The 27,418-nt window shown below is 39.5% G+C and overlaps 1 protein-coding gene across 50 annotated transcripts in view; it reads right to left on the bottom strand.

Moving 5' to 3' along the window:
- The window catches only part of SOX6 (SRY-box transcription factor 6), a 443,885-nt gene that overhangs the window by 103,394 nt on the left and 313,073 nt on the right, over positions 1-27,418 (bottom strand). For 25 of the 50 annotated variants that reach the window (XM_083589534.1, XM_083589547.1, XM_083589512.1 and 22 more), the window contains one exon: positions 140-263. In XM_083589534.1, the coding sequence (XP_083445660.1) occupies positions 140-263 (124 nt within the window). The remainder of the gene's footprint in view (positions 1-139; positions 264-27,418) is intronic. The other 25 variants (XM_083589514.1, XM_083589505.1, XM_083589524.1 and 22 more) reach the window with 1 other exon arrangement.

The following is a 27,418-nucleotide window of genomic DNA, read 5'->3' as shown; positions in this document are numbered from 1 at the left end:
TTTCCATTCCTCCCCACCCCTTCCCCCAGCTTAAATCCCCCAGCTTTTACATATCACTGTCCATACCAGGCCGATTACAAGGAGTAGCCATGGCTAATATCGTAACATGTTAAATAGCTTCACAACCCTGTCAACTTACCTGGCTTGTAAGTTATTCCTGGGGGGAAAAGGAATCCCTGCTGGGCTGCAGCAGCCGCTGCCAATGTCCGCTGGTCGTGTGGAAAAATTGGGATCATGAGCGGAGGCATGTGACCCTGAACCTGCTAAACAGAAGACAGTCTCTGATCAGAAATAGCACAAATTTGTCCTGACAGATAACTCTCCAGCACTGATAGTGTGCCTGCATTCACAGAGTCCAACCAAACCTTCTCCTAACCATAATCCTTGCCAATTTCACATTGTCACATCAAAGCCATAGTAGCTTTGTTCTCCCTCAATGTCAAAGGTGCAACAACCTGTACTTTTTTTGTTCTACTAAGTTTTGCTTAAATCTGGGCCTGCTCTAAAACAAGGTTTCTCTCACTCTCATTTTTGTTTTTTTATCCTCCTTCTATACTTGATAGTTTCATTTGTTTCTAAAATGATATTACGTTCAAGTGCAAAATTCAAGCAGTTCTTAAAAATTCAACCTACTGAACCTATATGGCAAATAATTCAATGTTTTCAAAAGACTAGCAAAATTTCAGTACCTCTTTAAATGAAACCAAAATTCTTGGCTTTCAATTAAACTAATATTTTGCTTGTCTATCCAGTTTATAGCTTTAAACACTATCATAAAGCCTGATATTTATTGTGTGGTATTGACCATTTTAGAATTAATCCCACTGCATCAAATTTCATATGACCTTCATAAATGTATCAAAAGCCAAAACGTTGAAATAAAATAAAAATACAGAAGCAGAAAATTATTCAGATACTTATCAGGCTTTATATTTGGGCAAACAGAACTAGAGAGGTGGGAATCAGGAGATTTTAATATTCAGCTTTATTTCTCCAGATACCTGGATCATGACAACTATGCCAAAAGATGGCTGGATCCAATGAAATGCCATGTTTCTTTTTTCTGTTGGCTTACTCAGAATTAATGCAAGGATTTTGCCGATGATTACAAAAAAGTATAAAAATGAATTGTTTTATAATCAGAAAATAATTTCAGCCCCTTCTCTTGTTGCAAATGAGTGGTTTCAAATTCTATTAAAAATAAACTTCAATGGCTTTTTGTTGGGATTTAATTCCTACAAAACTTTTTAGTGGTAAAAATCCATATGTTGACCTATGACACTGTTTAAATAGTGCCAAATTTTCTTGTCATATCCATGTTCCTCTCCCAACATCTGATGCAGACCAGAAAGGCTACTGTGTGTGCGCTTCTAAGAGAGCTAATTTACCAACAACTCTTCTCTGGGGGAAAAGCCCTAAGATGTAGGTTAATAAAGGTCAAGCAAAACATAAACACTTTACAGTATTTTTCGGAATCCATTTCTCAGGAAAATCAACTTATAATAAAAAGGTCTTTGTGCAATTACTGCCATGGCACTGGGGCGTGAAAGAAACTAGCTATGAGCAGCCATTTCTTTTATTTTAGCTGACGTAAGCCCAGTTTCTCCATGTTAGCGACAAATTTAACATGGTTAAATTGAAGTCGATCCCCCTGTGTCCAGTATCAACTTTTTATACACTACCAAGTTGGTTGCATGATAATTGTTCCTATAGGCCGTTGAATAAACAAGCAAAAACAATGTCAGTGTCTAATGGCGGCGGTACACCATCAGTTAGGAACTAAATAAAATGAGTTTCACAATAATTTTGAGTGCTTTTAGAGTGGATGTTGAATCAAACAGATCCAGAGTCATTCACAACTCCTGAAATTGAAGTAGTAAAGAGTAAACTTGAAGTCATCTATCATCACAATAGCCATGTAGACTATGGCCAGATGGTGCAGACAAAAGCCAAAAGACAACCACATTTACTTGAGAAGGAAGCAGCAGCATGTATACTAACGCAGTGGCCATTTCTGGAAGTGACTGAAGTTTTTTCCTCTGGTGTGCATGATTTATGACAACTGTACATTAAAAGCAAAATTAGATGTTATAGAAGGGGCTGGGTTGCTACTCAAATATATTTGATTTCCCCACTCTGTCTAAAATATCATCCAGTGAAACATATTGTGTGACATGGTAGTCATACTGTGAGTGCCCCCCATTACTATTTCAGAACACTGACTGCTACTGCACATTGGGATATATGGTAGTTTATTTATGGTAAAATTTCAGAGAAGATCTATTCATGTGTAGATCTGGTATTTTTTAATTTTTTATTTATATTCACTCTAAAAAATGGAAAACTAGGATCTCTCAGGGCAATAAGGGACTAGCCCTTACCAATGTGATAGCTATACGTATGGTGGCCTATCTATCTATGTATCCATCCATTCATCCATACTGCCCTTCGTCCAAAGATTACAGGGCCGTTCACAATATAAAAACAAAAAAATACATACTACAGTGGTACCTCGGGTTAAGAACTTAATTCGTTCTGGAGGTCCGTTCTTAACCTGGAACGGTTCTTAACCTGAGGTACCACTTTAGCTAATGGGGCCTCCTGCTACCGCTGTGCCGCTGCTGCACGATTTCTCTTCTCATCCTGAAGCAAAGTTCTTAACCCGAGGTACTATATCTGGGTTAGCGGAGTCTGTAACCTGAAGTGTCTGTAACCCAAGGTACCACTGTACATACAAATGAAGACAATACCCCCCCAACAGTTTAAAAGGACATAGATTGATTAATTAGCCAAAGGCCTGGGAGAAGAGGAATGTGTTTGTCTGGCACCTAAAGATATGCTACAAAGCCGCCAGGCAAGCATCCCTGGGGAGAGCATTCCACAAATGGGGAGCCACCACAGAAAAGACCCATTCTCGTGTTGCTGCCCTCCTGGCCTCTCATGGAGAAGGCACACAAAGAAGGACTTCAGATGATGATCACAGGGTCTGGGTCACTTCATATGGGGACTGGTAGTGCTTGAAGCATTGCAATTCTGAGCTTTTTAAGGCTTTAAACCAGCACTCTGAATTGGGCCTGGAAACTGATTGTCAGCCAGTGCAGTTGGGCCAGGATTGGTACAATATGCTCAAACCATCTTGCCCCGGTGAGCCACCTGGCCACTGAATTCTGCACCAGCTGAAGTTTCCAAACTGCCTTCAGAGGCACCCCCATGTATAATATGTTGCAGCAATCTAACCTAGAGTTTACCAGAGCATAGACAACAGAAGTTAGGTTATCCCTGTCCAGATAGGGGTGCAGCTGGGCCACCAGCCAAAGCTGACTGAAGGCACTCCATGCTACTGGAGCCACCTGAGCCTCAAGTGATAGGAAAGATCCACAAGCACCCACAAACTGTGTACCTGCTCCTTCAGAGGGAGTGTAATCCCATCAAAAGCAGGCAACCTTGCACCCATCCAGTCTAGGTAATCACCAACTAGCAGTGCCTTAATCTTATTGGGATTGAGCTTCAGATTGTTGGCTCTCATCCAGTCCATTACTGAAGCAAAACAACGGTCCATCACATCTACTGCTACACCTGCAGATGTAAAGGGAAAATAGAGCTGTGTGTCCTCAGCATATTGCTGCCAACATACTGTAAGACTCCATATGACTCCACTCAGTGGTTTCATGTAGAAGTTAAACAGCATGGGGATAAAACTGAACCCTGAGCAACTCCACATTGAAGGCTCCACAGGGCTGAACAGCACTCCTCAAGCAACACCCTCTGGAAACAACTATTCAAGTAGGACTGGAAGCACAGTGAGAAGAATACCTTTGATGGGGGGCCCAAAATATGGTAAAAAACAAGGTGGAGGGCAAGGAAAGTGAAACCGCCATGTGCTTTTCTGATTTGCAGTCACAAGGCTTGAAGCTTACAAACAGATTATGGGAATGAAGCTTCCACAAACCTTCATACTTTAAGTGTGGATGTTCTTAAATCCTCTAATATCCAGATAATGTGGCACAGTAGAAGCAGACAAGACTTAAAGGTAAAGGTAAAGGGACCCCTGACCATTAGGTCCAGTCGTGACCAACTCTGGGGTTGCGGCGCTCATCTTGCTTTATTGGCCGAGGGAGCCGGCATACAGCTTCCGGGTCATTGGCCAGCATGACTAAGTCGCTTCTGGCGAACCAGAGTAGCACACAGAAACGCCGTTTACCTTCCCACCAGAGCAGTACCTATTTATCTTTGACGTGCTTTTGAACTGCTAGGCTGGCAGGAGCAGGGACTGAGCAACGGGAGCTCACCCCGTCGCAGGGATTCGAACCGCCGACCTTCTGATCGGCAAGTCCTAGGCTCTGTGGTTTAACCCACAGCGCCACCCGCATCCCTATCCCTAGACAAGACTTAGTGTCCCTTTTTTTCTGAGTTAACCAGAAACAAGTGTATATTGGAGCACCAGGACAGATGTATAAAGTGTGTAGTGAGAACACGAATCCCTACACAGGACAAAAGGCATAAGGTATGCACTATGGAGTAAAATGTGCCCTCCCTTTTTAAAAAAATAAAATAAAATAGCATACACAGTGATGATAATTTGAACTAAGCTACTGGCATTCTCTCTGGGTATGCTGGAAGCAAACATTGAAGATGTAGCCCTTAGTGTTTTATGCTAGTTGATCTAGCAGGGTGAGGATAGCCAGCTTCATTAAGTCATATAAATTCTCAAAAAGGTTAATTGCTTCTCTGTTCCTTGAGTCTTTCTGAAAAATCATGACACCAGCAGATGCCAAAGAAAAACTCAGGACTCTCTTTTCTTCCTCTTCAGAAAAGCAATATATTGTTGCACCAACACCTCTTTCTTTCTGTCTCCTTTGCTAACTTGATGATGGTGCCTTTTTATTTTTGCCATCTGCCCTGGAGCTTCATTAAAGATACATGAATGGACTAACTAGCCTGATATCTTGTGAGGAACAGGTGCTATTGTTTGTCCCTGAAGACTTGCACTAAAGATCTGACTCTGAATACTTGAGAAAGAGCATCTGCAGCAGTCAGTCAGAGAGCAACTTGGCAAAGACCTTGCTATGTGCTAATGTGCAAACAGAGTGACACTCAAGGGGACTCATTTTCTCTTTCATGAAGATTTAACTTTCTTTTTTCTAACATGATTGAAAATAACTACTGAAATCTGAACAATCCTCTTTGTTTAATGCCTGTCACTCAGCTACAGAAGAGAAGCTACAAGAAGTTCTGATTTCATTCCCTGTAAAATAGAGATCCATTGAAAAGTAATTCTTGATGTCTCCCAATTCACAAAACAAATTGTCAGTTAAAGTAACCACAGTTGAAGACTGTTGAAAACAAAGGATTTTTAAAGGCTTTGTCTAATTCTGTTGTTGCCTCAGATTTTAGTTTCAGGGGATTGCTAAATTTAGGTTTCTGTTACTGCTTTGTGTATTTAGCTGTGGTCTTTGCAAGTGCCACAAACAGTTATGGCTAAAATCATATGACATTTTGTAATAATGGTATAACCCTCCAACACCTTGGAGTGGCTTTGCATCCATCAAAAAGGAAAAAAGATTTATATCATTCCATCACCAAGCAGCAGATTCAGTCTACTTAGATTCAGGCACTTTTAACAGCACTAAAGAACTGGCAAGTGAACATCACATTAGTAACATATGCTTTAATATTCCAAATGCACTGTATATCCATCTTTAAAGATGTGCACAGATCTGTATTGATTTATGGTTCATGTTTATTTGTTGATACACAAATTTGTTATACATGCTGTAATTTAAAATAAATAAATAAATGATGTGCACATGACAGACAAGGAAATAGAATGTCAGTTCTAATTTTATATCTCTGAGTAATATTTCCTATTTTTGCAAGGAAGTATGTTAAAAGGTAATTTACTTTGGATAATTTAAACAACTGAGTGAACAATATTATAGTCTGTACTAGCTATGATTCATAAAACTGTCAAAAGTTCCCTACTAAAGGCCAGAGCCACTCTATAAAGACATAAGGGATGTCTTACTACAGCTTTACAAAACTCTACCAAACATTATTGCACTTTATTGCCCTATATTTGACATTCTAATATGAGAACCTTATTCTTTGCCTGTAAAAGAATAAAAAGAAGTATACACAGATATGCAGGGCTAGTTCGATTCAGGAGCTCCTTGTGTGTATATATAGAGCAAAGCCAGCTATAGATAGTTAGATGTTAGTATACACACATACAGCAAATGTACAGCCAACAAATACCCTAAATGTTGGGAAAGCCCTGCACACTTTAAAATACAATCTACATGTATTGTTATTAGTTCCAGTCTACAATCCAATTAGGGTGTGTTACATTACTGCGCTCATAGTTTATGACAAATTTATGATGAAATGGTCATCTGATTGTGTCAGGCTAAATTATGCACTTAGATTACCAACAAGCCTATAATGAGATGAGTAGTGTGGAGCTGGTTCATCAATATGTATCCCCTTTGCTTCTTTCTTCACTTATACTTGATGTAAATCCATATTTTTACTGCCTGTCTACTGTTGTGATCAGTTTGTAGCTATACATTTAGTCATATAGTATAATACGGGAACAAAAAGACATCTAAATCCTATTATATAATGCTAAAAGAATGAAAAATGACTAATTAAATAACTTTAAACTGTCTACGCTTTCATGAAAGAGTCACTAGGAGGGAAGGAAGATGTCTCAGCTATAAAAAAATTAATAAAACATGTTATGCAAAAGTGAATTTATGGCTCATTTGGAATTAGAGATCTACCACCTTCTCAATCCATACAAATGCATAATCTTGTCAATTAAATATTATTGTTAAGGTCTAGTAGTATGTTAAAATCACTTTAAAGTGCAACTAAGGAAAATTCATGTGTGTTTATTACTCCTTATGGGTCTATTAGTGGGCATTTTATTCAGATTCGTGTTGTAAAATCTGCATAAACTCAGCATATTGTTATCCCCATGTGTGCATTTGTTTGGTTAAAGCATAACAGCAAATCCCGGTTACTACAACTTCTGAAAAAGTCAGGAGAGCTAAAAGAGTCTCACTTTTTAAGCAGAACGAAACAGTTTATGGCTACAAGAGAGAAAAGTTGACTATTATGCAAATTTTCACAGTCAGTGGTCACTCTGCCATGACAGAAGACAGAACAAGTCCATTAATTCAAACATCCCATAAGACTAGTGAAGAGGTATATGTTTCATGTTTCCACTCTGCCTTGTTCATCGGAAGTAAGTAAAAATACTAAGGACACATATTTTCATTTGGTGTTCATATTCAAACACATTAGTTCTACATGTTAATAAGGTCACTTTAGGTAATGACTGGCCTAACTTTGGGATAACACTAAAACCTGCAGTTCATATGTCCTCCTTACCCCATCCCACACAACCAAACAACAAATCTCCCCCTCTCTCTCCCCATGTTTTCTTTAAATTCTTACTGACATTTGTTTTTTAAACAATGGTCATGTATGGTGTACTCACACAAAACACAAGGTTTCTATTTTATAGCATTACAGATTATCTAAGTTTACGTGGGTTGCTCCACCCCACCCCAAGATCTTGCCTTGAACCTCTGCCAATAGCTCTGAGGGAAATGGGAGGGTAAATCTAATTATATTTTGTTAATGTAAAGGAAAATTCCCCATATATCAGTAACATATATATGTAATATTAAGAGAGAGAGAAGTCAGTCCTAAACAAATACTTCAGCCCTAAACATATTTATCAAATCCTGATTGTAACAAAACATATCTAAATATACACATTTAGTACCCAAACCTGCATATTGTTATAGGTTTTGGGTGCCAGAGTTTGTGGGTGCAAGGTACTCATACTTCCTAGAAAATGTTAGAAGTTAACCAATATTGGAGTATTAAGAGAAGGTGCCATAATGTTTAAATGTTAAAATATAAGCCATGTTAAAAAAAATAAGACAGGCTGGCTGATGAAGTACCGTAATCTCCTGGAGAGATGGACCATTAAAAGAGCACCAAAAATGAGTGATGACCCATTAAGAACACCGTTAACAAAGACTCTCTGGGCTGGACAGAAAATGGGGAAATCCCCTCCCTGAGGTAAGAGCAGAGACAAAAGGCCAGAGTTTCAGGAGGGAGGGGCAGAATTGCAGTGGGCAATGAAAAGGCCGGTTTTGCAAGCTGCAGAGCACAATGAGGGCTGTCTGTTTTATGCTGCAGAGAGGGTCAGACACATTGTTTGGGGTCTCTTTGAATCAGAGTCTGCAGCAATGGAAGGAACAGGACCCTCTTGGGATGTGAATGCTCTGCACTCATCTTCATCCAGGCTCAAGTTGTATGTGCAAATAAACCATATATCACAGAGACACCACAGTCTCTGCTGTGGCTCATTGTCCCAAAGGAAACACATACCCTGGTAAGTGCCTGGTACCCCTGGAATCTTGCACCACTCGGAGATTGGGGTGGTGTGTAACAAAATTCTAAACTGATACAATTCCTATGCTAATTTAGTAATGTATGTATCTATGGTTTCCTATTTCCGGTAACATCTAGATTCTGGACAACAGAGACACATGGGCTAAACAAATTGCACACTTCCTTGCAACCCCAGTGCAACTCCTGTCTTGGGCATGTGATGCTGGTGTCATCCACATTGTTTCCTTCTTATGGAAGCTACTGCTGGTGCAGAATGTAGCAGCTAGGTTGCTTGTGGACCAACAGGTAGCATTGGGGTTAAAGAGGCTGCACTGGCTGCCAATATGTGATTGGAAGAAGTTTAACTTTATTAGTATACAAAGTCCTAAACAAGTTGAGAGCAGGTTACCTTAGAGGCCACCTTATTCCTTATAGACCTGTCTGGTCACTGAGATCATCTGAAGAGGCTCTCCTAGTGCTGCAAGATGCTCCTGAAATCCAACTTGTGGCTACCCAGAGTCTTTGCTCCACATGGAAGGTACCACCACACTATTCTCCCCTTGGAAATAAAGCACACTCTGACCATTTTATGGGTTTGGCATATGCTGAAAACTTTCTTGTTCAACCAAGTATTTTCAGAGTGAAGCCGTAGGATTGTATTTTATGCTGTTGTATATTGTTTTGTATTGTATGATTTTTTAAAAATCATTTGTATACCACTTTAAGGTTTTTAGAATTTTCAAATAAAAATAAAAGTTGGTTAAAAAAAATGATTCCTCTGAAATCACTGTGACTAACTGTCAAGTAAATGTATTTAAGAACAGGGTGCCAATATCTTTTTCAATAAAATATTGGTCCCTAAGCAATTACAGTATTCTTCAAGGAGAACAGTGTAACAACATTACCATGAAGCCTTTACTACAATATAGTGCTATGAAAATAACAAACAATTATTTTCACAGCTCTCATGTGAATACTATTTTTCGCCCATCATTTGTTGCCATGCACTCTCTTGCATCACACAAAGTGGTCAACACCTGTGAGAACTCAGTTTTCCAGAGCGGTTCCTATAATATTCATATGCATAATGACCATGGTAGAAACCATTAAATTAAGTGCAAGAAGGGGAATGTGGAAGCCAGCAATGAAAGTTTGGGAATGATATACAAAAGAACTTACATCCCAAGGCTGTATTATTTTTAATATTCGGTTGGAAGTCGCCCAGAGTGGCTGGGGAAACCCAGCCAGATGGGTGGGGTATAAATAATAAATTATTATATTATTATATAAGGCAGATCTACAAGATCTTTGAAGGGGTGTGTGGATGTGTGAAAAGTTAAACAGGAAGTAAGATTACAAGTGGTCCCACGTTCTACATAAGAGAATATAGGATGGCTCCAGATCTAGGGCTAATCCACACATCTAGGGCTAATCCACACATCACTTCTTTTCCACCGTAGCATCATTGAGGTCAACATAGCTTAAGCATGGCTGCAAGGAATCAGTACTCCACTAGAAACCCAGACACTGATCTCAAGTGTGTCACTGCAAAAACTTCAGAAATATTGTTATCTGAACTGTGACATTCATGTCTCTGTCTGCAATATTGCAACAGAAGTGCAAGTACTTTCTTCCCTACATCAGCTCTGGCTGGAATAGTAAAACCTGTCTGCTGACATGTTGCACTTCCTGCATCAGCTTGTGGACACAGACAATTGTGCCTACACAATCAGTAATATTCTGATCATCAGTTTAGGAGTTAGATATGCAGTGACACCTATGCTGCTGTGCCATTGTTTACAAAGTGACTGACTGCTTTTCCCGTCAATCATTCCAGAATGGAAACCATGGTACTCTTCTCCTATACACATTCTCTGGCTTGCCCAAACAGTGATAACGACTCAGTTCCTATGCAACAATTTCTGACTGTAGGTTTCCATGATGAAATACGCAGTCACATCTATTTAGAATTATTTGTCAGTAACAATGAACCTTTGTCCAGCTGTGACTATTTCCCCACTACTACAGCCAGGCCTTATCTGCTCAGGAAATGCCTGTTTTAACTGACAGGTAGGAGATTAAATCTACAGCTGCTGAAACACAATCTCCACTGTTAGAGAGGCTTTCATTGAAAAGCACTACAAACACATAATTTGTTTATGTTGTACCAGCAATCTTTGACAAAGCAGAATGTCTAGCTGAGACAAATGTGGTTAAACCCATTTATTGTATTATTTCTGCTACACAGAGCAAGCTCTTAAAACATAGAAACTAGTGAAGGCACAAAGCTCTAGCTGTCTAAAGAAATCAAGAATAGATGACTTCTTGTTACACTAGCTCCCTTTACACAGCAAAGCATGCTCCCTCCTGGAAAATATCCATTGCATTTTTTAAAGCTATGAGGTTCAATGATACTTATGTTCTCAGGCTGTAAGATTTATTTGTTTTGTACCAGGCAATAGAAAAAGTTAACCATTATCTTAATAACTGGTGATTTTAAAAACCATAACTTTTTAAAATAAAAACCATCATGCTTTTTGCATGAATTTATTTTTTAAAATATCTCTTAATACAGATGGCATGCTGTTGCATACATTTATATATCCTTCTTAGATCCAGGAAACTGAGAGGGTAGCAGAAGATTCTACACACATTGCTGCAAATACTGTGATCTAGAACAGGCTCCTCTGTGACAATCTGAATAGTGTAACCCATGCTCCTAACCATATTTGAGGTTTCTATATACTTCACTCATGCTTGTGTGGTGTAAACATTCCAACCCAAATTAACTCTACTGTAAGTTGTGTGCATATGTGCATAGCGTAGCATTCACTAACAAAAACTTCACCTTCTCTTTCAAACCAGGAAATCATGTGTGTGTTTCCTAGGTACTGAAACAACAGCACAAGTTACCAAACAGAACAATTTTAACAGAAAGAGCAATGCATAATTGGGAGGGACTGAAACTGAGTTAGCATCCAAATGCATCAATCATCATTCACTTTCCTCCCATATTGCCCTATTTCCCATGAAACTTTTTACAAAATAATTATTTTTTAATTTAATCTTATTTGTAATAATCACTGTTGGATTTGAAAGCTAACCCAGGAACTGCCACTCACAATGCTGCATTTGGCATATATATATATATATATATATATATATATATATATATATTACAATAAATGGGTTGAATCCATGGGGAATCCCTCAAAAAGCATGGATAATGAGGGGAATCCATAACAGACATAAACAAATGCAGAACGATGTCTGTGGCCAGCATCATTATGTAAGATATATCGGCATGTATTTGAATGTACAGCTTCAAACTCGGTGTCTATTACATTGATTCAATCACAGTGTGGGATTCAAACAAAACTTGCCTTTGGAGAGAGAGAGAGAGAGAGAGAGAACTGAGCGAGAACTGAGCATGATGCACCAATCACTTAAGACTTGTGAGAAGGCAATGCAAGTTTTACTGTTAGCACTTCATTACAGCAGGACTACATGGAAAAAACAGGTGCCCATCCTTACCTGAAAACAGATATTCCCTGACCCACACTTCCCAGCCTCAGTATTGCAACCTTTAAAGCTGCTGTCATCTCAAAGCTGCATTCCAGTTCTACACACAACGGAGACTTTGGGAAGATTTCGTATTAAGAATTAGAGACCAGTTTTAGTTCAAGGGCTTTGATGCACACCTTCCCATGTTTTTTAAGCATGATACTCATATCTTCTCCAAGAATACAACAATAACACTAGCAAATCTTTTTGGTAATTATTAATTTCACTGTAGAATAGATTTCATTGCTATGCTTGGCTTGTTAAAAATGTATTTTGTTCACCTCAGGGCACAGCATTAGCCTGTGTATTTGCTCTTTCCATTTTTTCCCCTGGTTCCCCAGGTTTTGTTTAAAAATTCTACTTAAGCCTGGATATTAATCACTGCTCAGAAAGTAAAAGAATCTGCAGGAACAGCTGAAGTGCTTTTTGCTCCCCCTTCTTTGTCTCCAGACCAGAAGCTAGTTAGTACTGGCAGGTTTTACTTATATTTGTGTAGAGATATTAACAAGACATAAAGAAAGAAAATAAAGTGGAAAAGTTAATTAAGAGAACAAGAAGGGCTAGCCTGGAGGTATGTTCAGTGGAGCGGGCTGTCAGGTTGCAAATCACTGTTCTAGTCCTGGGTTCCCTAGGCTAGAAAGGGATGAAAACAGGCGTGATGTTCAGCCTGCAGTTGAAGGAAATCCTGAGCCAACTACTACATTCATGCCCACAAGCTGTAGCGTGAGATGCCAGACATATCTAGAGGTGCCTATTCTCCATCTTGGTAAGACAAAAAAAACCAAATATTTCTATTACTCAAGAGTCTGGGACTTACAGCCTGTCAGCTGAATTGCTCTGCAGTTTTACTCCTCCTCCTCCTCCTCCTCCTCCTCCTCCTCTTCTTCTTCTTCTTCTTCTTCTTCTTCTTCTTCTTCTTCTTCTTCTTCTTCTTCTGTATTGCTTTTAGTGTAATTATAAGCCACCCTGAGCATTTGTTACAAAGGCAGGATATAATCCCAACTATAAATGAGTGAATAAATAAATATCTTCCCTTCCGCACTAAATCTGGAGCATTTGCTTGTCGGGTTCAACTTCACAGTCAATGAGGGCAGAAGAGCACTGAGTGACTCCACTTCAGCATTTCCCTTTGCCAAAAGGGAACTACCTTGAAATGAAAAATACAAATCCTGGAGGTGAGCCATGTGGAGCTGTCCCAGTGTTTACTCTGATGGTATGAGGAGTAAGGAAACCACGTTTGACAGGAATTAGAGAAGAAAGACTGAAAAAATAATCAGGACAGTATGACTGGATAAACTAATGCCATTGCCATGCCAAATCAACCCATAGGTCAATCTCTCTCTCTCTTTTTTAAAAACCAGAAGTCCATCTTGTTCAACACTCCTCTCCACTGTGGTCTGCCAGATATGCCTGGGAATCCCACAAGAACTATGGATGGGAGAAAAGGAGGGCTTCTTTCTTCCCATGCTCTAGAATCATAACTTTTACTGTGATGTGCCCTACTGCACATTAAAGAGCTTCCTTTCTTGCACTACTCTCTCCACTTTCAAAACTCAATAGCTTCTTCTACCAAGACTCATCTCTTCTGTGCTCCTTGAATCTCTCCAAGGAGTTCCTGGAAGAACTTAAAACAAAATTTTAAAAAATTCCTTCCAGTAGCACCTTAGAGACCAGCTAAGTTTGTTATTGGTATGAGCTTTCATGTGCATGCACAAAAGCTCATACCAATAACAAACTTAGTTGGTCTCTAAGGTGCTACTAGAAGAATTTTTTTATTTTGTTTCAACAACGGTAGAGCAACACGGCTGCCTACCTGTAAGTGGAAGAACTTGGTTACTGTAGTTCATGCACTGCTAACCTCACAGGCAGACTACTGTAACACACTATTTGCGAGCCTTCCCTTGAGTTTGGTTCTGAATTTGAACTCATTGTTGTCCCTAGGTATACAACACACTACATCTGTGTTGAACAAGCTACACTGGCTGTCAATTAGTTACCAAGCTTTTGCTCCTGGCATATAAAGCCCTAAGCAATTTGGGACTGGAAATCTCTCAGACTGCCTTCCCTTATACATCCCTGGCTAATTGCTAAAATCTCCAGTAGTGGCCTTGCTAGTTTCACCATAATAAATAGAGTGGTACCTTATGACAAGCCCCCAAATACCTGGAGGGGACTAGTTTGTGTACTCCTGCCTCCATGAAGTAATCATTTAATGTTTTCTTGTACTTGTAAATGTTGTTGGATACTGCCTTGATATTTTATGTGAGGGGCAGACTATAGGTATTGTTTTTTTAAAAAATATAAATAAATTGAGTTTCTCGGCTCAGTTGAGATTTTGAACCCAAGACTCCACAATTAAAGATCAACCCTAACCACTTCACCCAGGTCTACCTTCTGCTAAACAGAGTGTGGTTAGGTTGCTGACTAAGAATAATGTCATGCAGATTAACAAAGCTAAGTGAGTGAAGAGGGGCAATCATAGAATTGTAGAGTTGGAAGGGACCCGCGAGGATGATGTAATCGAACCCCCTGCATTGCAGGACTATACAGCTGGCCTGTAAGGAGATTGAACCCATGACCTTGACGTTATCCTTACCAGGCTCTAACCAACTGAGCTAACACAATAATAAATTGAAAACAACAGCAAAAGAAAGTATCTAGGCAAGAGATTTTGATTCATTTATACATAATACAACACAGGTAAAACCAGCAAATCCGTTAAAAGACGTGTGAAATAATGCTCAATAAAACAGATAAAAAGCTGTAAAACTTTTACATACAAATATAGATAGCTAAATTTTATGTCTCAATAGGCATGTTGAAATGAAAGTTTTCAGCAGGCATCTAAAAACAAATCAGATCACCTGCCAAGCATCAATGGGCAGGTTGTTCCAAAGTGTAGGTTCTGTGCCACACTAAAAGACTGGCCCATCGCAAATGTTTCATGAACATTATACAGCCCTTGTAAAAGTACAAGGTCTGCAGACTAAAGCAGGCGAGTGGGCACAAATGGTAAGGCAGTTCTTCAAGTAAACTCAGTCATATCCCAAACAATGGGACAATTACACAAGTAAGAAAGTGTGTGTAATGAGAAAAGGGGAAAAGAAAGGATGGGTCAGGAGAACTGAGGGAGGGAGGAAAAAGTTAGGTGTAGGGCTTACACATCTAAGCACAGTCACCAGAAATTTCAAAGGAGACGAAACCTCCTGCCACTCTACATTCACAGTAACATCCAACAACTGGCTTTTTTTTTTTTTAAAAAAAAGGTTTTAAAAACCCACAACTCAACCAATAGGAACCTTGTTTAAGCTGTAACCCCTTTTCAACTTTAGTGCCTCTGTGTTCTGCTGAAATGTTGCGTTCTAGGGGATATCAAAATGTGATCTTGCAAAAAACAAGCAAGGAGATGCAGTATTTTGAAAAGCAAACAAGACAAAATGAACAGCTTAATCGTATTCAGGGAAGATTTGCTAAAACTTTATTATCCATCCAAATTTAGCTCCTCAGGGCTGTGTTATAATTTCTCCTTTTCACTTCAGTGCATGTCAAGATTGTTGAGTGCTGGTGACATAGATCACTGCTGGGGCTCCTTCAAAGCTGTGCTATACATCCAGCTGCACTGCCTCCTTGTCGCATTCCCATGAAGTCAATGCTTCAGTTGTTGCTTTGGACAATCAAATTCCTATCAGCTTTTAGCCATATTCCAGCTTCACAAGACACATCCTCACAATGCCCTCAGCGAGTCCACCGTATGGCCAAACAGCAGGAGGTCAAGAGATCAGCTCATCCATGTAAATCAATATTCAAATTTGCTTTTACAATTTGAGAAACGCTGTTTTGCCATATACACATAAAATAATCTCACCAAGCATACACATACACTGATGTAACAAAAACTAACAAAAGTCACATTGTGATATTACAATTTTTATAAACGTTAATTTCTGGCATAGAAAGGGAAAGAAAACATCATTTGGTGCTTGGATTTGCCTGCTGAAGGTAAACGCTTGAGGCTACTAGGTTGAAATTATCAGCTTAGATTTCTCTATAGGTATAGATGCAATAGCCTAAAAAACTAAATGGAAAAACCCCTACCCAAATCAAAAGAATTTTCAGAAATACCTGCAACCTTGGATCACTTTAAGACATATAAATGGGGTATCAATTTTTAAAATAACTAAAAAATAAATCACTATCCCGATTTATAAACACCCCAGAATTATTTATATCAACCACTAGAAGTGGAACTTTAATTTGTGGACTTTTAACCATGATATCTACACCTTTGCAATATTTATCTCTTTTTTAAAAAAAAAAATATTGAATTTTCAAATTACAACAACAAATTTTCCACAAATCTTAACTGAACAATTTATATTTCTCTCCTCCCCGGTCTTTGGCTTCCCCCGTATTTCCGTATTGATTTATTAAACAAATTCTATGCAATATTTATCTCTGACCTTTTGCCTGAATCCAAAAGGTGAATGAAAAGGAGGTTTGTGGGGGAAGGTTTCCTGTCCCATCCTTCCCTCGCTTAGGATCCAAATCACAATCTATACCAGTACCATCCTATGGCACTGATAATTTCAAAGTAATGAGTGAGTGAGTCTGAGATTACCATCCACAAGACCATTACAAACAAGTTGTTTTTCAGATGAAGTTTTCCATTTCCATATGTTTAAGGGTTATTTCAAATAATCAAATAGGAGAACTTGCAGAGTTGGAGGCAGAAAATTGACAAAAAATTTCCAGTCAGAACAATGTTGGGATTTCTAGTTCCAGTCCTCTCTGTGATGGGAAATGGCACTCTGATGAGCAGCTAAAATGACCCCACCACTGTCACAGCCCCTGCTTTTACAGGCCTTGGTAAATTTGGGAAGCCCTTCGGGACAGGAAAGGGGGAGCCAGCAGTGGTTTGAAGTCTATGAAAAAATTGTGCATGCAGGCTTGAAGTATATGCAAAAACTTAAGCTGCACAATGGAAGGTGCCAAACAATGCACCTATTAAATTAACACAATCACGGAAAGCACCATGTGGAAAATAGGGCTGTATAAACTCAACCAAAATCTTTCCACCTGCCAACTTTGTTATAAATACAAACCTGTTATACTACAAGAGGAAATCTGGGGTGTACAAGACCTATACACCCCAGTGAGCTATAATGGAAGGTGCCTTTTCAACAAGTAGGAATAGCGCAATTTTGGCCCATGTATAGGCCACATTATCTTAATTAAATTACCTTTGATATCATTTTCAGAATAGTTTCTGTTTGTGATGAAATCTACATGAATTCACACTCTCTTATGTTTCTTTTTAAATGCACTCACAAAGGCTACTCATTCATATCATTTCAATTTACACAAGTGTGTGATGATGCACTGATAACCTTGTTTCAGCAATCAGAATGCATACTACTTCTTTCAAAATATCTCACTAAATTAAGACACAAAGAGCTACATTAGCTCTAGGGCTTCCACACTCCTGATATGATATAGATAGATTTAATCTAATTTAGATGCTTAAAGTGATCTCACAGACACACACCTTTCAGGCAAGATGAAGCTGAACTATCTTTGTACAATTTTATCATTTCAATAGCATCATTTCTAAGGAACATATGTATACATGTAAGTCAGTGTGTAGACACAAACACACATATGTAGCTGAGCTGGTAAACATAAATATGTAATACTATGCCAATGTTCTGGAACATCAGAGAAAAGGAAACAATTCAACTTGTTGACTGTTTAAATATATATTTGGTGGTGTGTTTTATGGCAATCAAGTTCTTTCAGTCAGACCACCCAAACCAAAACAAAAAGGAAAAATCCTACATTGTTTGCAATAATCTGGAAGCAAATTTAGGGCATATTCACGTTTTTCTGCGTTTTCCAGCTAGATTAAGCTGTTGTCTTCACAATTGCCTCCCAGCTGCTGTGACTTGCAAAAACAACAGACCCAGCTCTGTTGTCTGCAGAAAGCCTGGATTGTTATGAGTAACTTTATTGCAGGCGCATGAGTGTGTTAAGACTTTAAAACACGCTCAAATGTCATGTGCACACCCAGTGACGGGCAAGAATAATTATGAAAAAACAAGAATTCTATGTCTATGAAACACTGTCAGACAAAATGGGCCATTCATTGTGTCCCTTTGGGAATAGTCAAACTCTCCAGCCAGAAAACAAAAAAGGCACTTTTTTCTGCTGTAGGCTGAATGCTTAGCTTTGCCATCTGAGCCCTAAGAAAACATGGGCCCCCTCTCTAAATACTGGCTGGCTTGCACACAGTAAAATGTATTAATGCCCCCCTTTTCCCAGCAGCACCTTCTCTATAGGCGGCAGCCAATGTAAAGTCAATGCAAAGACAAAACAGTTTGCCTAACGCTCATGTTGTTGCTTTTTTAAAAAAAGGAAAAAAAGAACAACCTACCATTCCAGCACAGTCTGAAAATCTCTGACACAGAGATTTTATTCTAAGGCAGATCTCCTTGTGTATTTTCCTGTAGCTGCTGTTAATGCTTTTAGCAGGTAATAACAGCTGCCTGCTGCTACACTTGAGATTCTCAAGGATGTATAAGAAGCTACCAAAGAGTAGGAATGTGTGCAGTTGTTAAAGGTCATTATCTACTTCATAGAAAAGCCCAATTCATTACTCTCTCATTTTCAAATCTCAAAGCTTCTAAGTACTACTGCATGCCTCTCTGTCATGTGCAAGAGGATCTGCTCAGGTTCCCCTTGTGCTCAAGCACACATGTGCACAAAATACCTAGCATCCCTCCTATCTGATCTTATTTTACTTCCTGCCCTTCCCACAACTCCAATAGCAGGATTTTAAGGACCCACAAAATACACAAATAATTAAATATAGTGCTTTATATGTAGTTAGACTGCGAGATGACAAACTTTCACCAGGGCTGCTGCTGTTCTTAAGTATCTTAAGATTTTACTGACTGTTTAAAAGTTATTTCAGAAGCCCAGAACAGGGTGCTACTCAATTCAGATCAAAGTGCTTATGTAAATAAGCAAGTGCATCAACAATGCTTCATATGATCGATTGAAAAGTGGATATGATAGGTTTCAAAAAGATCTGAAAGCCATGGTGGTAAACTCTCTAGATTAAAATGTGAATGGTTGTACTGTAAGTCGGTCAGTCGGTCAGTCGGTCAGTCTGTCTATCTATCTATCTATCTATCTCCAACTTGGGGGTGGAGGTGGGGAATAAGCGTGCACCTGGGAAGGACTAGCACTACCAATAGGGGACAACCTCAAGTTACAACCTCAAGTGGCAAATGCTGGGAGGAAGCAGCCACTCAATAAGAATGTAAGAATAGCCTGCTAGGTAAGGCCAGAGATCAGCTGTACATATGGACATAGTTGTGGCTGTGATAATTTATAATTTACACCGGAGGTGGCTTGGTTCACCTGCAGCAGAGCCAATTCAAAGCACCAGAATTCATGATAGATGTCTCACGACATAAGAAGAATGTTCTGTAGTGTGGCAACATGAGAACGGGGTTTTTCTGTGCTGGCTCCCCATTTGTGGGATTCTCTCCCCCAGGGAGGCTCAGCTAGGACTTTAATTGCATATCTTTAGGTGCCTGGCAAAAACATTCCTCTTCTCCTAGGTCTTTGGCTATTTAAACAATCTATGGCCTTTTAAACTGTCTGTATGGGGGTATTGTTTTTTTCAATTTTTTATGGTTTTATACTTTAAACCATCCTGTGATCTTCGGATGAAAGGCAGTATATTAGATGATAGATAGATTGATGATGATAGATAGATAGATAGATGATAGATAGATAGATAGATGATAGATAGATAGATAGATAGATAGATAGATAGATAGATAGATAGATGATAGATAGATATCTCGGTGGATCACACCAGTGGCCCACGTAGTCTAGCAACTTGTTTCTCCACTGGCCAACCAGATGTCTGTGGAAAGCCTACAAGCAGGACCCAAGAGAAGGTACACTCTCCCATCCTGTGGGTGTCCAGCACTTGGTATTCAGAAGCATCACTGCCTCCGATCATGCAGTGCACCTACACAACATGACTGGGATATTCCTGGGGCACCTGGACTGTTCCTGAGCAAATATTTCAGCATCTTTAAATCATTTCTTTTTTAAAGAAATAAGTGGGATCTTTGTGCAGCCAAATGGAAATAATAGACTCATGGGCAATGACTTTCAGTGTCACCCAAGGTTGGATTTGATTTTTGTCATAATGGAAGAAAGAGAAGTCGTCAATGATCACATAGCCGTCTGTGCCTGCCCTGCTCTCCTAGTACAACAGATACCTTTGACTGCATGTTGCATGCCTACGGGTGGGTTCAACATAGATTGAAATCAACATTGTCTTCCACTAAAGAGCTAATGCTGCCATTGCCTTAGGCTACGTTTAAAGGGTGAAATGCATCCTTTCTGTTCTGGTTACTATCTTGCTTCTGACAGTTACGGCAGCCATATCCATGCATACAAACCTCCAGAAAGAGTACATGTGAGGCTTTCAATAGCAGCAATCTTCTGCTCCGTTTTGAGAAAGGCCTTTATTCCTTTCAGTGCCAGTTCAACACTCCCTGCAAGACACTGATTCTGGATAACCTTAGCTCAACTAAAAGCCCAAGTAAAAGATCTGCTGTAACTACCCTTCGTCTCTTACCTTCTGTTGTGAGGCTTGAGCCTGGTTCCTGTTTTCAGATACAAATTTCAATATGAAGGACTCATGCAGTATACAGGATCTGCAGTCCTTGTGCAGGGCATCCCAAAACATTTTGCTGCCTGAAGCAAAGGACAACAGGGCACTTCACCTCAACCACCTTCCACATACAGAAGCTGACTGGACTGAGAGTTGAACTTTATGTCAAAACTGGCAATGGGATAGTGTTATTTGGTGCACCTGAGGACAGTAGACTATTTATGGGAGTACAGTGGTACCTCGGGTTACATACGCTTCAGGTTACATACACTTCAGGTTACAGACCTCAATAACCCAGAAATATTACCTCGGGTTAAGAACTTTGCTTCAAGATGAAAACAGAAATTGTGCTCCGGCGGCGCGGCAGCAGCAGGAGGCCCCATTAGCTAAAGTGGTGTTTCAGGTTAAGAACAGTTTCAGGTTAAGAACGGACCTCCGGAACAAATTAAGTACTTATTCTGAAGTACCACTGTACAGGAGACATTGGGTAGCTCTGCCTTCCAACAGAAGGGTACAGCTAATGGCTAAGAGAGATGCCAAAATGGCGTCCTGCTCCTTGACAAGGAAGAAGAGGTGAGGGACGATATATATCAAGAACAAAGGGGTGGGGGGGGGAGAAAGATTGGCATCTGGATCTGCTGCTCCTATGGATCCTGGCATCTGAGGCAGTCACTTCACTTTGCCTCCTGGGTAGGCGGACCCTGGGTTGGCCACTGTGAGAACAGGATGCTGGACAGGATAGGTCACTGGTTTGATCCAGCAAGTTCTTCTTACGTCACAAGACATCTATCATGAACTCTGGTAATTTGCATTTCCACTGCTGCAGGTGAACCAAGCCACTTTCAGTGCAACCACAGCCACAACTATGTCTGTTAAATGTACAGCCAATCAATTTACCCTATTTAGTCTTGTAATCGCTGCACATTGCACAATATAATTAACCAGAACAGCCACATTATCTTTAGCTACTAAGTTGTATGCCCTGCAAAGAAGAAGAAGATCTTACTGCAGATATTTTTGTCGATAAAGAGAAACTTCGTACATATTGTTAGCACACATTCACCATTATCTAACTTGGCTGAATCACAGAGAGTAACAATAAAAATGTGAACCACTGAAATCAGAATCCTTCTGTTTATTCTGCACCAAGCTAAGTGCAAGCACATAAACCTAAGAAATTTTTGTGGATTGTGATCTAGGATTTTATATCTCCCTCCCTTCAAATCCAAATGAGAGCCATTTTCAGGAGATTTACAAACATGTTTCCAACCAGTTAGAAAATTCAGGGCTGTTCTCAGATCGAAGAAGCACTGAGCCATCCAACTAGGCATGAATTTGTTTTAACAATCCAACAACATCACCATTTCTCATTCATCCACTTAGCTTAATTTTCCTACCATCACTTTCATTGCTGAGGTTGTCTCTATTAAGCCATTTTTTGTGCATCATTAACTTTTAACCAGGCATCGATAGCTTTATTGTTTAAATTGCGTATGACTTTATTTAACGTCAGCATTTCTTCTGGCTCCTGACAAGAAGTCACATTTTATAACTAATTAAATTGATCCCTGGGAAGCAAAAGCCACTAAACGGAATTATTCGTACCCAAGTGTCAATATATTAAATCAAAGGGCTAATGAGCTGGGTCACTGCTTCTTTTATCTGAAGGCAATAGAAGAATGGGATTCATATCATCTTCTATTTTCTGCTTTAACAATCAATTTTATCTCAACCAAAAAGGCATCTAATTAATAAATTTAGATCTAGCAGTAAATAATACATACTAAGTATGTTTTAGAAGTTGTATAAATCCTAAGTTTATATTAAGCACAGGGAAAATGCCCTGTTGATAAACATACTGTCCAAGAGTGTAAGTCTCCTGTTCCCTTATGGCAATAATGTTCCTGCAGTTCTTAGGAATGTCTACAGTGATCTAAAAGGTGTTTTGTAAGTAAATGGCTTTGAAGACTTTTTGCGTTCACAACCATTTCCATTACGGGTGTAAATCAAGAAAAACATTTGCCTCTTGGAACTGACAATACCGCCTAACGAAAGCGATTAAGAAATGACTAAATTTGTCATGTCAGCTTTTCCTATGGTTCTTGCAGCTGCTGAGTAATATTTTGGATGCTTTCACTATTTACATCTGGACACTTCTTTTAAAATTCATCACCTAATAATTCAGACCACTTGCTGTATTAGTCACAGCTGAGCTTCCTTTAACCAAATGTCTTTACATGGTAGAGAGAAAAAGCTATCATTTTTTAACTTGTCTTCAGTTAATCAACTGGCATTCAAGTGACCATTTCCCTTGACCTTTAAAAAACCACAATCCTGTCCCAAAATTTCCGCACCCCCAAGGAAAATATTAATGGCGAACCTTACGCTTCAGGCAAGTTTCCACTTCCTATAACTTCTTGAAGTGCACATACTAGTACATGGATGAACAATACATGGGCTTTTTAATTCACCTAAGATTTCTCCAAAATAATGTTTAAGAAAAGTAACTGGCGATTAAACAAAGCTTACATTCATACAGTCCTTGGAGAGGGAAGACCAGCCGTCTTCCCACTTGAGCCACATCTACACAGCAGGGTACAGTATTCTATGGAAATAATGACATATTTCCTCCTTTCTTATCCCTTAGTTAAATATTTGCACTTACAAATAATACTGGTGTGGCTCCAAGCACAGAACACACATACCCACCCACATGCACATACATTCACTGGTGGTCACTCTTTTAGAGTGCTGGCAGAGAGTTGAACATTTACAGCTTCTAAATACCTTGGAATGCAGTGCCTACCTTTCAGTTACTGGCTCCTTCTCAGACCATGGGCAGAAAAGGAAAGGACCCAAAAGACTCAAAAGGAATTTCTTGGCAATGCCAAGAGTTTGTCCCCATCCACATCATTCTTGTTGTTCTTCCTTATACCAGATGCAGCACATGAATGCCTGGAGCTGCCTAAAGCCCAGGTAACATTTGATTGCCTCTTTTCTGAAATGGCTTGAAAAAGAAGAAACTACAGTGGTACCTCGGGTTAAGTACTTAATTCGTTCCGGAGATCCGTACTTAACCTGAAACTGTTCTTAACCTGAAGCACCACTTTAGCTAATGGGGCCTCCTGCTGCTGCTGCGCCGCTGTTGCACGATTTCTGTTCTCATCCTGAAGCAAAGTTCTTAACCCGAGGTAATATTTCCGGGTTAGCGCAGTCTGTAACCTGAAGCGTATGCAACCTGAAACATATGTAACCTGAAGCATATGTAACCTGAGGTACCACTGTATATGTTTTGGGGAACTTGGCTGCCATAACATGCAGTTCCTGTCAACACAGAAAAGCATTTGCCAAAGGAATCTGCTCTTTTTATACTGTTTATGCTTTTCACTACTTTTAGAAACATTTCTTGACTTTTTGGTTTAAATTCCCCTTAAGCTTCAATTGTGCCTTGGATTTTTCAAGCTATGTCTATTTATTCAGTACTATGACACACACATATCAGAAAATACCCAAATATTTGATTCCTATTAATTAAAAGTTTTTAAGGAATTCTGGGGACTAGAACACCTGTATAATGGAGGTTTAATTTTTTTAAAACTCTGGGGAAAATAGGGGTGTGGAGCAGGAGGGGAGCTCTGTACAGCTTTTCAAGATTTGTGAGCTTGAGTAAAATGTCACTATTTTGATACTTTATATTTAGTTTAAAAATAAGATGTCTGTTCTATCCCATTCCATTACAAGTTTGATTACAAAGTTTGATAACTTTGACAATATCAAAAGAACCACAAGAACCACTAGTGTGTGAGTATGCAGCCAATTGTGAGATGCACATTTTCTCAAATATTAAATTGGGGTTTACTAATAGCACATCAATTTCTTTTTAAAGCAGACGTGTGGACTTAAGATATAGCCAGAGGGCTAGATCCAGAACTGGCCCACTCCCTGTGAGCCACTTTGACAGGAGAGTGATCCTGCTCTGCTGTCAGTCACCAGGTGATTATATTTTTCATTGCATCCCTGTCTTGAATTATTCCATTGCAGCAAAAATTCAGCTCTGAGGGTTTTTGGGGGGTTGTTTTTTTAATCAAGTGAAATGAATGAATGAATGAATGATGGTGTTAGATTTGTTATAATTGCTAGAGTTAGATCTCTTAGAATTGCAAGAATTATATAACATTACTAGGCGAAATAGGGACGCAGGTGGCACTGTGGGTTAAACTACAGAGCCTAGGGCTTGCCGATCAGAAGGTCAGCGGTTCGAATCCCCGTGATGGGGTGAGCTGCCACTGCTCGGTCCCTGCTCCTGCCAACCTAGCAGTTCGGAAGCACATCAAAGTGCAAGTAGATAAATAGGTACCGCTCTGGCGGGAAGGTAAACGGAGTTTCCGTGCGCTGCTCTGGTTCGCTAGAAGCGGCTTAGTCATGCTGGCCACATGACCCGGAAGCTGTACGCCGGCTCCCTCGGCCAATAAAGCAAGATGAGCGCCGCAACCCCAGAGTTGTCCACGACTGGACCTAATGGTCAGGGGTCCCTTTACCTTTACCTTTTACTAGGCCAAATAAGTTGATCAGAATACTTAGAAGACTGTCCCATCTAGTTAGTAATCTAGGAAGTTAGACAGTAATCAATAAACCATGAAAAGCTTGTGCAAACTTGCATTTGTTTGAAATGTAATAATAATAATAATAATAATAATAATAATAATAATAATAATAATTTATTATTTATACCCCGCCCATCTGGCTGGGTTTCCCCAGCCACTCTGGGTGGCTTCCAACAAAACACTAAAATACTTCCCAGTCTATGCTCGCATTGCAAAGTAATGTACTGCTGATCCTAAGGTCTTCTGTTAAGCTAAATAGAACCTGTAGCCATTAGCTGCTCTAATTTCCATCAATTTTCTGGTAGCAGGCTTTCCTTTTCAAGTGACTTTTCAAGCTGGAACGTATGCAGCGGAATGACCAAAGTGATCAAGGGCCTTATGAGGAACGGTTGGGGAAACTGGGTATGTCTGGCCTGGTAAAGAGGAGACAGAGTCCTCTTCAAATATCTAAAGGACTGTCACATGGAAGATGGAGCAAGTTCTGGATGGTAGGATCCGTACCAATGGAATCAAGCTACAAGAAAGAAGCTCTGGTGGACTCTTCTTCCTTGGAGGTACTTAAGCAGAGGTTGGGTGGCCATCTGCCATGGATGCTTTTGTTGAGATTTATGCATTGCAGGGGGCTGGACTAAATGACCCAACTCTAAATTCTATGATTCTATGTTCTAAGACACTCCCTAAGTAATTTTAATGCTTTTAAAGGGAAATAGCTCTGCAAGACTTAAAGAACCAAAGATAAATACCACCACAAGCCCAGAGAAACTTATTTATGCCATAGTTCTACAGAAATCAACAGAGCAAGTTAGTTGTGACTAATCCATGTCCTACTCATTTCAATGGAACTTCAGTGTAACTTTCTTTAGATTTGGGATATTATCATTTATATTACACAGATCACAATGAAATGCAAAGGAGACAAGGGACAACTATGCCTATTTAGAAACACGACTGGCAATAATTATTCTGCTTATTCAAGAAATTAGCTGGAGAAAAGGGCATAACAAAACATCACCCCTGCTTTCAGGCTTTGGAGTTGTCTGTTGAAAGAAGCTTTCAGAGTATAAGGCAACTAGGTATTTCCTATGTGTGAATAAATGGCCATAGAATTTTCAAAGACTTTTAGTGAGTGGTTTTAGAAACAAATCCTCTCAGCCTTACTCACATGTTCCTTAAAAGGAAATAATTAGTAATTATTTCTGTAATGCTTTGCAGCATGTGTTCAGTGCAAAGACACACCTAGTAAGTAATATTAACCTAAAACAGAAACGACACTTAGATTTTTGATGGCATAAATATACAAATATATGCATTTTAAGACACACTCTTGAACAAGTCGTATTTCCACTGTGCCTCAAAGCTCTCCCCAAGGCCACTGTGAAATGAAGATAAAACCACAACAGACCCTCAAATCAATAACACAGGTGGAAATTATCGATTTCAAATGGCTAACAAGTCTAGCAATGGCTAACAAGTCCCCTTCTCTGCCACCATAAATCTCCTCACATACATACATATATACATACATAATTTTATTTGTATGCCACCTATCCATGGTTGAAACCGTGCCCAAGGCAGCTTACAACATAAAAACTACAAAACTGCAACATAATAAAAATAGTCAAAAACAATGTACAACCAAACTGAAGAATTTCCACATAAATCACAAGATCTAAAATAAAGATACAAAAAAAAACAACAACAGCAATAACAACAACAAGAATCCTCCGCCCAAACAACACAGCTGCTCAAGAGTCTGTTCAGCAGCCTCAGCTTTTGTAGCTGGAGTCAGTCAGGGCCCAGCTATCCCAAGCCAGGTAGAAAAAGACCTGAGAGGCAGAGAGCAGGACTCTTCCAGGACTCACAGCTAGTATGTCACCTAGTTACCATGGAATTTCTGCACATGCTGCCACACCCTTCAGACTTTTTGGTGTGCTTGCAAATTAATTATTGTGACAGGAACATGTTCTTCATTGAGAACAGTACCTATTACTTGACAGTTGATGACTGACAGTGAATGTGTGAACTGAAAAACTCTTGTGTATGAGGTTTATCTGGGCAAATATGAGACTCCTGTCTTCAGTGATGATCAATTTACTGATGCAAACCATCAACTGATGTCCATGCAGTTTTGCAACACCTC

Source organism: Podarcis filfolensis (assembly GCF_964270895.1).
Source record: "Podarcis filfolensis genome assembly, chromosome: 1".
Classification (NCBI taxonomy): Eukaryota; Metazoa; Chordata; class Lepidosauria; order Squamata; family Lacertidae; genus Podarcis; species Podarcis filfolensis.
This window is presented reverse-complemented; position numbering and strand designations above follow the sequence as displayed.